The 14,187-nt window shown below is 45.3% G+C and overlaps 1 protein-coding gene across 1 annotated transcript in view; it reads right to left on the reverse strand.

The window, feature by feature from the left end:
* dnah12 (dynein, axonemal, heavy chain 12) overlaps positions 1-14,187 on the reverse strand; it is a 349,430-nt gene that overhangs the window by 55,424 nt on the left and 279,819 nt on the right. Inside the window, exons 55-57 of the mRNA XM_078543543.1 lie at positions 12,416-12,630; positions 11,718-11,910; positions 1,355-1,547 (exon numbers count right to left, since the gene is read on the reverse strand). Coding sequence (XP_078399669.1) covers positions 1,355-1,547; positions 11,718-11,910; positions 12,416-12,630 — 601 coding nt within the window. The remainder of the gene's footprint in view (positions 1-1,354; positions 1,548-11,717; positions 11,911-12,415; positions 12,631-14,187) is intronic.

Genomic DNA, 14,187 nt, shown 5'->3' on the forward strand with positions numbered 1-14,187 from the left:
GTTATCTCCACCTATCACTGGCCCTCTATCCAGCTCTTCTTGTCCCCTCCACCCCCCCCTCCCCCTAAACCAGCTTATATTTCACCCCTTTTCTACTTTTCCTTAGTTCTGTTGAAGAGTCATATGGACTCGAAACATTAACTGTGCTCCTCTCCACAGATGCTGCCAGACCTGCTGAGTTTTTCCAGGTATTTTTGCCCTTGCTTTTCAACTTGACTTAGACTTAAATGTAATGGGTGTGATTAAGAAATTTGCAGATGATAAAATTGGTCATGTGGTTTATAGTGAGGAAGAAAGCTATGGACTGCAGAAAGTTACCAATAGACTGGGCAGGTGGGCATAAAAGTGGCAAATGGAATTCAATCTGGGGAAAAGTGAGGTGATGGATTTGGAGAAAGCTAACAAGGCAAGGGAGTACACAATAAGTTTTAGGATACTGAGAAGTGTAAGAGAACCGAGGCACTTTGGAGAGCTTGTCCATAGAGCTCTAAAGATCGCAGGACAGGTAGATAAGGTTGTTAAGAAGGCATACAGGATACTTTCCTTTATTAGATGAGGCGTAGAATATAAGAGGAGGGAAGTTATGCCGGAACTGTATAAACAGTAGTTAGGCCAGAGCTAGAGTGCTCCATACTGCTCTGGTCACTGCATTACAGGAAGGATGCAATCACACTGAAGAGAGCACAGAGGTTATTTATGAGGATGTTGCCAAGAATGGAGAATTTTGGCACTGAGGAAAGAGTGGATAGGCTAGAGTTGTTTTCTTTGGGACAGAGGAGGCTGAAGGGAGATTTAATTGAAATGTGTAAAATTATGAAGGGACTCGATAGTGTGAATAGGAAGTACCTATTTCTGTTAGCAGAGAGATCAATAACCAGGGGGCATTGATTTAAAGTAATTGGCAGAAGGATGCCAGGCGATTTGAGAAAAAAATCTTTTTGCCCGGAGGATGGTGGGAGTCTGGAACTCACTGCCTGAAAGTTGTAAAAGTGGAAACCCTCATAAAAGTGCTTGCATATGCACTTGAAGTGCTTTATTCCACAGGGCTCTCAACAAGAGCTGTAAAGTGGGACTAGGCTAGATAGCTCTTTCTTGGCTGGCACAGGCAAGATGGGCCAAATAGCCTCCTTCTGCATTGTAAATTTGTTCTGTTCCTATATTTTTCTCCTCACTCCAACTCTAAGCAGCTGTTAAATAGCCCACTCAGTAACCCATAATGCAATGGAGGAAGACACAAAATTCACATGAAACAGGTTTCTTAAACAAAAATCCAAGTTAAAGTGACTTTCAAAAATAGGCACTAAATATAGCTATTGAGAACTCTTAAACGTACACTTCTTTGTCAGATTCTTACCTGCTGTTTCTTGCTAATCTCATTAGACATAATTTTGGCAGAATCCAGGATTTTAATGGCGCTTTCATCTTCCAGGATGTTTCCTTCAGAGCCCTCAAGGGTCTCAAGAATTTTATCTTCAATTTCCTTCAACTGTTTCTTATTGGATGCAGACTGCAGTATCAGTGCATTCCGCTCATCCTCCAGCTCAGGCCTGGTCAAACAAATTGAAAGCAATTTTTTGCTTAAAAATGTACTTTATTCATAAAATTTGTAAAAGCAAAATACACAACAGTTAAAATTTGATATTACATAAAGTGCAATACTGTTAATTTGATATTACATAAAGTGCAAAACTGTTTAATTTCTTTCAGTACAGCAGATGGCACTCAGAGGTGTCTCACTACAGCATTTATTTAGCACTTTTCACAACCTCAGAATGTGATTTGGCAAAACTGTGGGGCATTGAGATAATCCACTTTCCCCACACCCCTCAAAGTCAATACAGTACTTTGTGTACAGTAGGGTAAACCATTGTAGCATAGAGTAACACAGGAGTCAACATGGGCACATCCAGATCCCACAAACATAAATTTCAACACATGAAAAGTACATTACCTTAAGTGCCTATTGCCAACTGAAAGTAATGAATTAATCGATATGTATTTGAGTTATGTGGTGTGGTGGAGCAATGGGTTATGCTTTTCTGTTCACAATACACAGCATTGCCGTAATGGCATAACTGAGATTGGGAATGTAACAAAGTGGCAAGTAGTGATCACAACTCCCCCAAAAGTAGGGAAAACCAAAATCTTAGGATGAATAATCTTTGCATCATTCTCACATTTTGAGCAGAATTTAATGCCTTCCCAAGGCAAGTTGAGAGGTGGGGGGACATTTAATTGGGCAGGAAGGGTGCTGGGTGGTGATCCTGCTGACAACCTGCCTCTTCCCCGATTAAGTCAGCAGCAGGAATGCTCATGGATGGCCTTCCCACCCTAACACCAGTTGAGGCCCTTTAGTGAGCAATTAATGCCCACTTAAGGGCCTCATCCTGCCGCCACTGGTATTCAAACAGTACAGGCGGGGCAGATGCTACACAGGAAGCTCAAAAAGCAAACCCTGTCAAGTTTGCCTGTGGGCTCCCAGGGAGGGGTGTGCGGTGTGCGGTTTCCATCATTTCTCATTCAAAGGCACTCAGTGACTGGTGGAGAGACCTGGCACTAGGAAGGGGGGCCTGCCAAGAGCCACACCCTTGTCCTTTCTTCTGATCCCCCAACCCCACTCACCAGCAATGCCCTCCCACAGGACTCACTTGTGGCCTGGGTTCCTCACTGACCCTGGGCCTCTGGTGGATCCACTGCCGGCAGCTACCAGCAGTTCCCCTTTGGTGCTGACGTCAATGCGGAGCTGCTGGCCTCCGGGTGGTCAGCAGCTCTCAGAGTGTGGGATTTCTGTCTCCAGGGTCCTTGATCCTGGTGAAGACGCTTAATATGGCAGGTCTTTCCCAAAGGAGGCAATACAGGACTCTCGCCCGCACTGTAAGTGGCGGGGCAGTACCCCCATCGCCTGGATTAGATTCCACCCTTTGTGTGTGTCACTTCAGACCAATAATGCTGCCACAGATATTGTATGCCACAATCTTAATTCTTGCAAGTTAAAGTCTGACATTTAAAACAAATAAAGAGAATTCACCTCAAAAATTTAGAAAATACTATTGAATTGAATGAAACATATGTCCAATTATTTTTAAAAACATTTTTATTGGGTTCATATTTTATGAAGTTATTATACACAAAGTAATTTACATATTTTAAAAAGCCATTGTATGATTAAACATACATTCATACAGAAATTTCTACCAATCATTGTATATTTAGGTATATAATACTCACATCCTATGAGATTATATTCAAATGCATTGTTCATGAAATCACTCCACAAACTTTATGTATGGTGATGAGAAAAGGAATCTATCGCTGCATCAGGTGCCTGCATTGTTTGGGGATGATCAGATGTGCATTTATACCTAAATATTCAATGGCCTCATAGAATTTGTGTGAATATACACTTAATTATACATCCTACACTAAATATTCTAATGTACTCTTGTGTGTATATCTTCTGTCATAGTCATAACTGATGATCAGGAGAACTCCACAGAAATTCAATCTTTTTAAATATCAATGAAATACGAATGTACGAACAAGGAGGAGTAGGCCATTTAACCCCTTGAGCCTACTCCGCAATTTAATATCATGGCTGATCTGATAGTAACCTGAAATCTGCATTCCACCTGCCACCGATAACCTATCACCCTCTTGCTTACCAAGAATCTATCCACCTCTGCCTTATAAATATTCAAAGACTCTGCTTCCACCACCTTTTCAGGAAGAGAGTTCTAAAGACTCATGACCCTTTGAGTAAAAAAATTTCACCTCATCTCTGTTTTAAATGGGTGACCCCTTAGTTTTAAACAGTGACCCCCTAGTTCTAGATTCTTCCAAAAGAAGAAGCATCCTCTCCACATCCATCCTGTCAAGACCCTTCAGGATCTTATATATTTCAATCAAGTTGCCTCTTACTCTTCTAAACTCCAGCGGATACAAGCCTAGTCTGTCCAACCTTTCCTCATAAGACAACTTACCCATTCCAGGTATTAGTCTGGTAAACCTTCTCTGAATTGTTTCCAACGCATTTACATCCTTCCTTAAACAAGGTGACAATACTGTACAGTACTCCAAATGTGGTCCACCAGTGCCCTGTACAACTGAAGCATAACCTCCCTACTTTTGTATTCAATTCCCCTCACAATAAATGATAACATTCTATTAGCTTTCCTAATTACTTGCATACTAGCCTTTTGTGATTCATGCACTAGGATACCCAGATCCCTCTTCACCTCAAAGCTCTGCAATCTCTCATCATTTAGATGCTATGCTTCTCTTTAATTCTTCCTGCCAAAATGGACAATGTCACATTTTCCATCATACTCCATCTTCCAGATCTTTGCCTACCCTATCTATATCTGTTTGTAGCCTTCTGATGACCTCTTCACAACTTACTTTCCTACCTATCTTTGTGTCATCAGCAAATTTGGCAGCCATCCCTTCAACCCCTTCATCCAAGTCATTTATATAAATTGTAAACCGTTGAGGTCCCAGCACTGATCCCTGTGGCATGCCACTCGTTACATCTTGCCAACCTGAAAAAGACCCATTTATGCCTACTCTCTGCGTCCTTTTTCTGATGCCAAGTTGCCTTCTTTATTCATTGTAAAAGTAAGTTTAAGGTTTGACTCCGTATGCATTGCCATTTTTATCCTTTAAAGATATGCCTTTATCTCATTCCAAGGTTTCCTGTCTGGTCCTTTGTCATGGAGGTAAGAATTCTACACAGGCTGGAGATACATCTGTCTGAGGCTGTTGGGGTTGGAAGAAAAGTTCCAAGTTGTTACAAGATTCTGGAGGTAGTACTTTATCTGGAAATAATGATATTAGTTATATTGGGTTAAGTGGAATTTTTTAGGTGAATGGTGGAAAGGCATAATTTTGTGTTTATACAGGAGCAGCTAATCTGGCGATCCTTTTCTCAAACTTGTGGTTGCATCACACTAGTTTATATGAGTGGAATGTGTTAGCAGCTGGGGAGTCTGTAGCTGCAGGGTGGGGTTTAAATGATGCTCTTTGCTTCCAAAGGTTGGTCAATATTAGTGGGCTGAAATTTGCTTTTGTGTTTGTTGTAGAGCAGCAGTTACAAGCAATGGTCAGTGATGGCATATCCAGTGGTCCATGTGTTTTCCTTGTTATGAGGGGTATCGCTTAGGGGGATCATTGGTTAGGCCTCCTTGGTGCAGAGGTTTGCCAAAGCTGGTTCAGTCCTTTGGGAGGTTGGGGCTGTCCAGAGGGGTCAGTGCTGGTGCCTCAACTGTTTGCAATCTATATTAATGACTTGGATCAAAGGGCCAATTGTATTGGAACTAAATATGTTAATGATACAAAGATAGGTGGGAAAGCAAGTTGCGAAGAGGGCATAAAGAGTCTGCAAAGGTTAAGTAGTAGGTTAAGTGACTGGGCAAAAATGTGGAGGATGGTATATAAATGTAGAAATATGTGAGGTCATCCACTTTGGTAGGAAGAATAGAAAAGAAAAATGTTATTTAAATGGAGAAAGACTACAGAATGCTGCAGTGCTGGGTGTCCTCATGCACGAAACACAAAAAGTTACCATGCAGGTACAGCAAGTAATTAGGAAAGCAAATGGAATGTTGGCCTTTTTACAAAGGGGATGGGTTAAAAAAAAGTAGGGAAGTCTTGCTACAACATTAAGGAGCATTGGTGAGATCACACTTGAGTATTATGTACAGTTTTGGTCTCCTCATTTAAAGAATGATACACTTCCATTAGGGCAGTTAAGAAAAGGTTCATTGGGTTGATTCCTGGATGAAGGGGTTATATTATGAGGAAATGTTGAGCAGGTTGGGCTAATACTCACTGGAGTTTAGAAGAATGAGAGGTGATCTTATGGAAAGATAAGAGATTCTGAGGCAGCTTGGCAGGGTAGATGCTGAGAGGATATTTCCCCTTGTGGGGTGATCTAGAACTGGAGGGATAGTTTCAAAATAAGAGATCACGCATTTAAGGTGGAGATGAGGAAGAATTTCTTCTCTCAGAGGGTTGTGAATCTCTGGATTTCTCTACCCCAGAGAGCTGTGGAGGCTGAGTCATTGAAGATATTCAAGGCTGAGATGGGCAGATTCTAGAACTGTAGGGAAGTCAAGAGATATGGGGAACAGGTAGGAAGGTGGAGATGATGCCAAGATCAGATCAGTCAAGACCTTATGGATGGCAGAGCAGACTCATAGGGCCCTATGGCCTACTCTTGCTCCTTTTTCTAATGTTCTTATAAATATCAGTACTCCTTCCTAATTATGTTATTTGGGGTTCCTGAGTAGATCACTTGGGAATAGAAACAAACATGTTGATCCTGGCTAGGTTATGCATACCAAATGTTTTGTTAGGACTGGGGTTTGGGGACAATTGGCCTTGGTTGTGTGAGGACAAGGGATCAGCTTGCTTGATATTTGAGAGGATTACTGGGTATGGAATCTTCCTCTCCTGCCATCAGTGGGATTTGTGCTGGGCAGGGGCGGAAGATGTGTCAGGGAGCAAAAAATTGGTTTTCCGACATCAGGAAACCAGGTCGGAACTGTCCCCTCCCGATGTTCAGGGTGGGTCTGGTCTCTTGCTGATGCTCAGCGGAGTCCCATCTTGCATCTCATGCACGCTCATTAAAACCCCAACAGACTGTAATCGTGCACCCGCATCAAATCTTCCACCCCGATAGTGGGAATTTAATACCATTCTGTAACCCCACTGGGCATTTGTAGTGTGCACCTGACGAGAGAGAATTGTGGAGTTGGAATTGGAATCAAACTAGCTGCACCACTGGAGCTGGCTGCAGGTATGGTACACGTGGCAGACACGAGGGGAGAAGGTCTGGAGGAAATGAAGGAGGGGTTGGTGGATGCAAGATACAAAATGGGGGCGTGGTAGTTGCAAGACACAAAGGTTGGGGTGTGGGGGGGTCCAGGGAAGAAGAGGGGGGAAGGAGAGGATGGGGGGGGGCAGGGAAAGAAGGCATGAAGGGGAGGGGGGGAAGGAAGGCATGAAGGGCAGGAGGAAGGAAGGCATAAAGGGGATTGGAGGAAGTAAGGCATGAAGGGGACGGGGGGCAGGGAGGAGACATGGGGTGGGGCCAGAATGCTTCAGAGGGAGGGGTCAGTGGAGTCAACATTGGAATCCTGGGGGAAGAACTGGGGGTGCTGGTGATATGAGAGGACGGTGACTGTAAGAAAGGGAAGTGGGACATGGTAGGATGGGAGGGTCAGGGTCTTGGTATGGCGGGTATAGTTCTCATGTTGGGAGGGGCTCATTGAGGGGGACAAGGATGGTGACACGGATTGCAGAGTGGGGAGGATCAGGGTGGGCTTAGAAACGGTGACTGGGGTGGGCTAAGTGTGGAGGGAAGGCATGTCCAAATTAACAGTGATAGAGTCCAGGGTGATGGGGGGAGACTCAAGGGTTAATGAGGGGAGAGTGGAAGTGACATGTGGGGGGGTGGCGGGGTGGTCGACGGTGATTAGGGGAAGTTGGTAGGTGACAGGGGAGGCTAAAACATGGGTGAGACAGTTTGGAATGAAACACACGTCATCCTGAGGCAGGGCCAGCTCCAGATCAAGGCAATGCCCTCAATGTCCTACTGCAAAACATTGAAGTGGGGGGATGGTCTGCTCAGGTGGGTGGACCTGAAGGTCAGCACAAATGGGCAACTAAAGGGAAACCATAATAAACATGTGGAGAATGTATGAGAGCTTTCTCATTTGTTGTCCCTCACTATTTGGTGAAGGACATGTGGTAGCAGGTCTGGCCCAGTGGGTTCTCAGGACAATGAGATCCAGCAAGGTAGAGCTGCCATTCATTCTGAGTCATTGGCTGTCGGCTCCAGGCAGTGTTAGGGAAAGAGTGGGGGAAGAGAGGGAGGGGGGTGCCTACAAGGGACATGCGGTGAATGGCAGCCAAATTGTGACTGCATCCTCCATCCTCCCGGGGGAATGGACCTGCCCGACAAAGGCTCATGCGGTCAGTCTTTTCATTGTGACACGGTCTGTCCATAGAGGGCAGTGGACGCAAGCGGAATCATGTGGGTGGGAGGCCTTTCACATGGCAGTCATCACCGTTGTTTAAGAGCGATGTTTCCATGAACAGTCATGTATTAGGGGGAAGAAGGTTCATCCTTGGTCCCCCGCTGGAAGGAGCAGAGTCCACATGAACATTAGAACTACTAGCAGCAAGAATGAATCAAAGAGACTTCCAAACAGTGCGACAAAACATTTACTTGGGAGTGCAGAAACTATTTACAATGATCGAACACCCTTGCCACCAGGGTTAATTCCATACTTTTTAATTTTCCTTACTCTACTGCTACATCGGATGCTTCCCCGACATCTCAGCAGAGGTGGAGGCAGCCTGCTGACTCCATGCCCTGTTCTCTGTGATGACTTTGGTGGCATTATCCGGAGGGCCGAGGCCTGAAGGGTTCCAGCCTGCTTTGGGTCTCCTGCTCAAGGGGCACCCTCCTAGGCCTGAGCAGCTAGAGCTGATGAGGTCACAGGCAGAGGGGATTGGGAATACCTGGACACCCTTGGAGATTCCTGGGTGGATGCCCCCGGGGTATTCACCTGACATTCCTCCTCCCTTTGGGTACCTCAGAGCACCTCCCTGACTCCTTGAGGGGAAGGGGTATGTGGAGGGAAGTAGAGATGCCCCATCCCCCTCTTGTGCAGCCACTGAAAAAGCTTCCTCCGTAGCTAAAGCGATGGAGTGCTGGTCTGAGTGCATCTCCAGCAGGTTCTCTATGGCGTCCGCCATCTTCCCCATAGAGACTTCAATGCACTCGCATGTTGGAGCTACTACATCAGAGAGCATGCGGACAGACACCTCTGCCTCGCATGCCACTCTGTTGAGGGCCTCTGACACTTCTGCCTGATGTTCTCCTGTGTCTTGTTGATATTTCAACATTCTCTCCATGGCTCCTTCCAGAGGCTTGTCATCTGACTCAGACTTAGTGAGACCTCTTCTCCAGCAATCCTCCAGGTGCCAGACACCTTGGCTGTCACTGCCTCCTCCTGCAGTGGACACATTTCTGCACAGTGACCACCAGAGTGTGAGTCCGAGCCTAAACTAGATCTATGAGCCACCGAGGTGTGTCTCTCCAGCCTGGTGGAGGGTTCAGGTAAATGCTGTGATGGCTGTACAGGTGAGAAGTCGCCGTCAGCCTCTTCCAAGGTCTCCTGCAGACTGGGGCTGACTCCAGGTGCGGGGGCTAGCCTCCCCTCTTCTTGCTGGCACCTAGAATGGAGAGAGGAGAAAATGATTGACTGCCTCAGCTGGCTCCAACTTGGCACTCATCAATCCCCCTGATTTTCTGAGGTTGTCTAGATGATGCATGCTTCCTCACTAGATGTTTAGGGGACACCAACTTTGATGTCGGCAGAGGCATGGTCTTTGTCCTCCCCTGTCAGCTTGACAGCCTGCTGTTCAAATTGCGTAAAGGACCTGAGCTCAGGCAACACCCCCACTCCCATTTTCTCTCTCTCTCTCCTGTTTGGGCCACCTTCTCCTGCATAAAGACATACAGATGGATTGTGAGCACATATGATGAAAGAGCAAGTCGCAGGTTGCTAATTCTGTGGCTAATAACTAACCTCGTGACTACCTCAAACCTGATCACCATGTGCATAGCACAAGTGAGGAGTGAGATGGAATAGTCTCCAGTTGCCTGGATGAGTGCAGCTCCAAGAACATTCAGGAAGGTGGACACCATGCAGGACAAAGCAGCCCACTTGGTTGACATCCCATCCAGCATCCTCAACATTCAGTCTGCACCACCTGTGCACAGTGGCAGCAGTGTGCACGATGTGCAAGATGCAGTGCAGCAGGTCACCAAGGCTCCTTGATCAGCACCCTCTACCCCTGCAAGCTCTACCAGCTAGAAGGACAAGGGAAGCAGACGGCATGGAAGTAGCAGTTGCAGTTGCCTCACAAATAGCACAGAATATGGACTGTAGTAGTTCAATAATGCAGCAGCCCACAATGCTGGCCTTGCCGATGTTGCCCAGGTCCCATGAGACAAACATGAATGGTGAGATGGGTTGGAAGGATTGAAGATAAAAACAAAAAGCTAAAAGCTACTGCGGATGCTGGAAATCCAAAACAAAACAAAAACAGAATTACCTGGAAAAACTCAGCAAGTCTGGCAGCATCGGCGGAGAAGAAATCAGTCAACGTTTCGAGCCTTCATGGCCCTTCGGCAGAACTGCAGCATAGTTTCAACAAGGGAGAAATATAAATTGGTTTAAGGTGGGTGGGGGAGGTGGGGAAGAGACACATTGAGGGTGTGGTGTGAGCAGATAATAATCAAAAGATGTCACAGACAAAAGGGTCAAAGAGGTGTTGAAGGTGGTGGTCTTTGTCTGAGAAAAGTGCTAATTAAGAATGGAAAACAGGATATTCAAAGTACAGCTCTAGTGGGGGTGGGGTGGAAAGACTAAAGGTTTTAGTTTTAGATTTAAAAATAATGGAAATAGGTGGGGAAAGAAGAATCTATATAAATTATTGAAAAAAAAGCGGGTGGGGGGGGAAAAGAAACGGGGTGGGGATGGGGGGAGGGGGAGTTTAAGATCTAAAGTTGTTGAATTCAATATTCAGCCCAGAGGGCTGTAAAGTGCCTAGTCGGAAGATGAGGTGCTGTTCCTCCAGTTTGCGTTGGGCTTCACTGGAACAATGCAGCAAGCCAAGGACAGACATGTTGGCAAGAGAACAGGGTGGAGTGTTAAAATGGCAAGCGACAGGGAGGTTTGGGTCTTTCTTGCGGACAGACCGCAGGTGTTCTGCAAAACGGTCGCCCAGTTTGCGTTTGGTCTCTCCAATGTAGAAGAGACCACATTGGGAAGGATTGAAGGTTCACTTTCCCGAGTGGCGTGGATTAAATCGTTGACCCTTTTCCTGCACTGCAGGGTGGTCCTCCTCTCTACCCCAAGGGCGCTGACCACCCTGGCTACCTCCCCCCAGGCCGCAGTGGTCAGGTGGGACGGCCTTTCTTGCACTGTCTCCAGGAGATACTCGAGAGACGCAAAGCTGAAGTGGGGAATTGCTGCTTACTGCCTTCTTCCTGTTAGTGAAGGCCTGACTGGGTGCCTTTTAAATATGGCGCCTGGACATAACAGTGGGGTGCCCGACTTCTTGCCCGCCCTACCATAAGACTCGACGGGGAACATGCACTTGCATAACTAAGGAGGTGGGGTGCACACGATTGTGTGTAAAAGCACACCCCACTCAGCGGCAGGAATCATGAGACTTTCTCATCCCTCCACAGACCTTATGGTGCAAGAGGAAGATTCTGCCCTCTGTGACCAAAGAAGGAGATTTTGTAGTTTTCAGAAAAAAGGCTTCAGTAATGTTCAGTGACTACAGAGAATAATGGGTGATTAGGGCTGTAGGTTGGGCAAGAATGGGCCACTGATCCAATATTATATTGATTGTGAAAATCATTTCTTATCATATCTGTGAAAATTCAGTCTTCTGCTACAGAAAAAGACATATAAATGCTAACATCTATCAAAAGAAGCTTAAAAAAGGGACAATATATTTTTCTAATGTATTAACTGCTATTGTTACAAACCAAATATTTTACACTGTTGTTTTGGCATACTTGTCAGGCAATGAAAGCTGACAATACAATAATGAGCGATCTTGAATTGTCACTTCAGTAAAGTAAAAAATTAGACTTTGGAAAGATGCACATGCTAAATGCCTGAATATACCTCTCCTTAGCAACAACGATCCCCAATAGCTGGTCCTCAAGCCCCTCAGGGGTGATCATAAAGTTGAGCAGGGAAACCTTTGTTGCCAATTCTGGCAAGTAGTGTGGATTTCTCAGCTTTGTTGTTATATATAGTCGGAAATCAGCTGAATACTCAATAATTACCTCGCCGAGTTTGATACAATCCACACCCCCTGAAAACAAAGAGAAAGAGAATAATTTATGAGGCTCCCCTTCATGGTTTTGACAAAACATTACATCTAAGAAACAGCAACCCTCCATTTATCATTGGCTTAGTCTGAGATGCTTGTTCCTCTGTTGTCAGAAATATTTTTCATGCTTTCAAATACAGGCTCCAATCCCATGGTGATCCAATGTATAATATAAATACATGAGTTGACACTGAGACATAGCCAATTACCAATTATACCTGTATCAGCCCAGGTCATTTCATCTAAACATAATTTGGTTTAGGTAAGCAAAAGCAAAACTTAATACCTGCCTCTGAAAAGTGGAAGTGTTGCATGAAACATGAAAATACAAAAAATATGGTTATATAATCAAAAATATTCAGTTATAATATATAATCACTCTATTGCAATTCAAAGTAGACAACGAAAATTACTTGCATCAAATGTTGGGATGCTTATTTTGGAATAAATAATTTTTATTTCTAAAATGACAGCAGTTGTTAAGTACCTTGTTTGAAAGTCTGTCTGAGCAAAAGAGGCTCAAGTGAAGGGTCCAGTTCCTCAGCAACATTTTCCAGTAGGAGAGGTGTGCCAAATTGGATGCAGTTCTCTAGTGTACGCATGTAATCCAAGTCTGTCAGTTTGGCGATACTCAGTTTATTGTCACGCTCAGAATTTCTCACCCATTTATTGGCTTGGCCTTGTGGATCAATCATTAATGGCCTGAAATCAGTACAATCACAACGACAATATACTTACAGCAGAAATCAACACAAATATTTACAACAGGTGTAATTTGTAACATTTCAATTTATACTACTGACTGCAAAATTTGGCTGCTTAGTGTTGCTGAGCCAGTAGGAGCTGACAGCACTTAGAATGGTGGGCAGTCTGTACAGCTTCCTGTGCTCAGAAGGGTGCTAGGCATGGGCTTTACATGTGCACGCCAAAAGTTTTGACAGGTTGTAATGTCAAACAGCCTTTCAGGCTGATTTGACACAGGGTTTGCCAAATTGGACTGCACAGGCCAAGTGAATGCTGTGTTTTCTGCACTTTCAACTGAACATGTGCTCAGCTGCATCCAAGGGGTAATGGAGGCTGTTCGTCAGGAGAGGAGACTTCATTATCATGTCTCTAACCAGATAGAAGCAAGAGGACCGGACACATGGCTTTGCCAGGTTAACGGAATTCCTAATGGCGTAGGGAGCAATCGACTGCATGAACATGGCTCTGTGGGCCACATATGCAAACAAAGAAATGTACCATACCTGCAAAGGGTTCAACCTCATTATGGGCATTTGGTGTGCGACCATGTCCAGACAATAGTGAGTGCCTGCTATCCTGGCAGCAGTCATGATGTCTTCATCCTAAGGCAGTCTGCTGTTCATGCCATCTTCAGGACACCATGAAGAACCAGAGGCTGACTGCTAAGAGACAAGAGATACCCTCTACACAAACGGCCAATAATGTGAGAACAACATGCCTATGACAGCCATGCTGCCACCAGGAGCATCATGGAGCAGACCAGTAGTACTGCTGCCTGGACAGCTTGTGGAAAGCCCTACAATAGTTGCTGGAACATGTCTCCATCAGGTGTATGGAGGCCAACCCAGGTTGGGGAGGACACAGGGGAAGGCATCCAGGATTCCTTTGTTCCAGATGGGCTGCCCATGAGCACCTACTAAAGCTCCAGTTTGCTTAAGCTGTCATTCTGTCACCATCATTGCTCCACTACTCCCCACATTCTCATCTATCTGTGACTTATTATCAAAGCATCCTCTTGACCAAAATCCTGAAAGAAAAGCCACCAACAAAAAATCTTTCTATACCAACCATTCAACAACACATTGAATAATACATACAAAACTTAACTATTTACCCTTATGCATTCCCTTAGTGACTGTCTTCCTGGTCCCTTTACCTGTCCTGGTGCTTCCTCTGTGGCTGCAGTAAGGCTGGTGGAAGGTTGTTGACTTTTGCTTGGAGAAACTGCTAATGGTTTGGCATGACAACCTCAAGCAGTTCTGGGCCTAGAGGGGCTGGCTTCAGACTACACTGTCTTGGCATGGGTGGCCACAATCTGGGCTGGCTGTCAGGCAAAAGGGCACTGGTGGAAGCACAACTGCTGTCATCCTGGGAGAGGATAGCAGGTGTATGCTCTACAGAGCCACTGTCACTTCCCCAGGATGCACCTCATCAATCCTAATAATCTGATGGAGGACCGATTGCTGCACTGATGTGCAAGCCTGCATGTCTCTTTGAGCACGGAGATCTGCACCC

The sequence above is a fragment of the Cetorhinus maximus genome, chromosome 6 (assembly GCF_964194155.1).
Source record: "Cetorhinus maximus chromosome 6, sCetMax3.hap1.1, whole genome shotgun sequence".
Classification (NCBI taxonomy): Eukaryota; Metazoa; Chordata; class Chondrichthyes; order Lamniformes; family Cetorhinidae; genus Cetorhinus; species Cetorhinus maximus.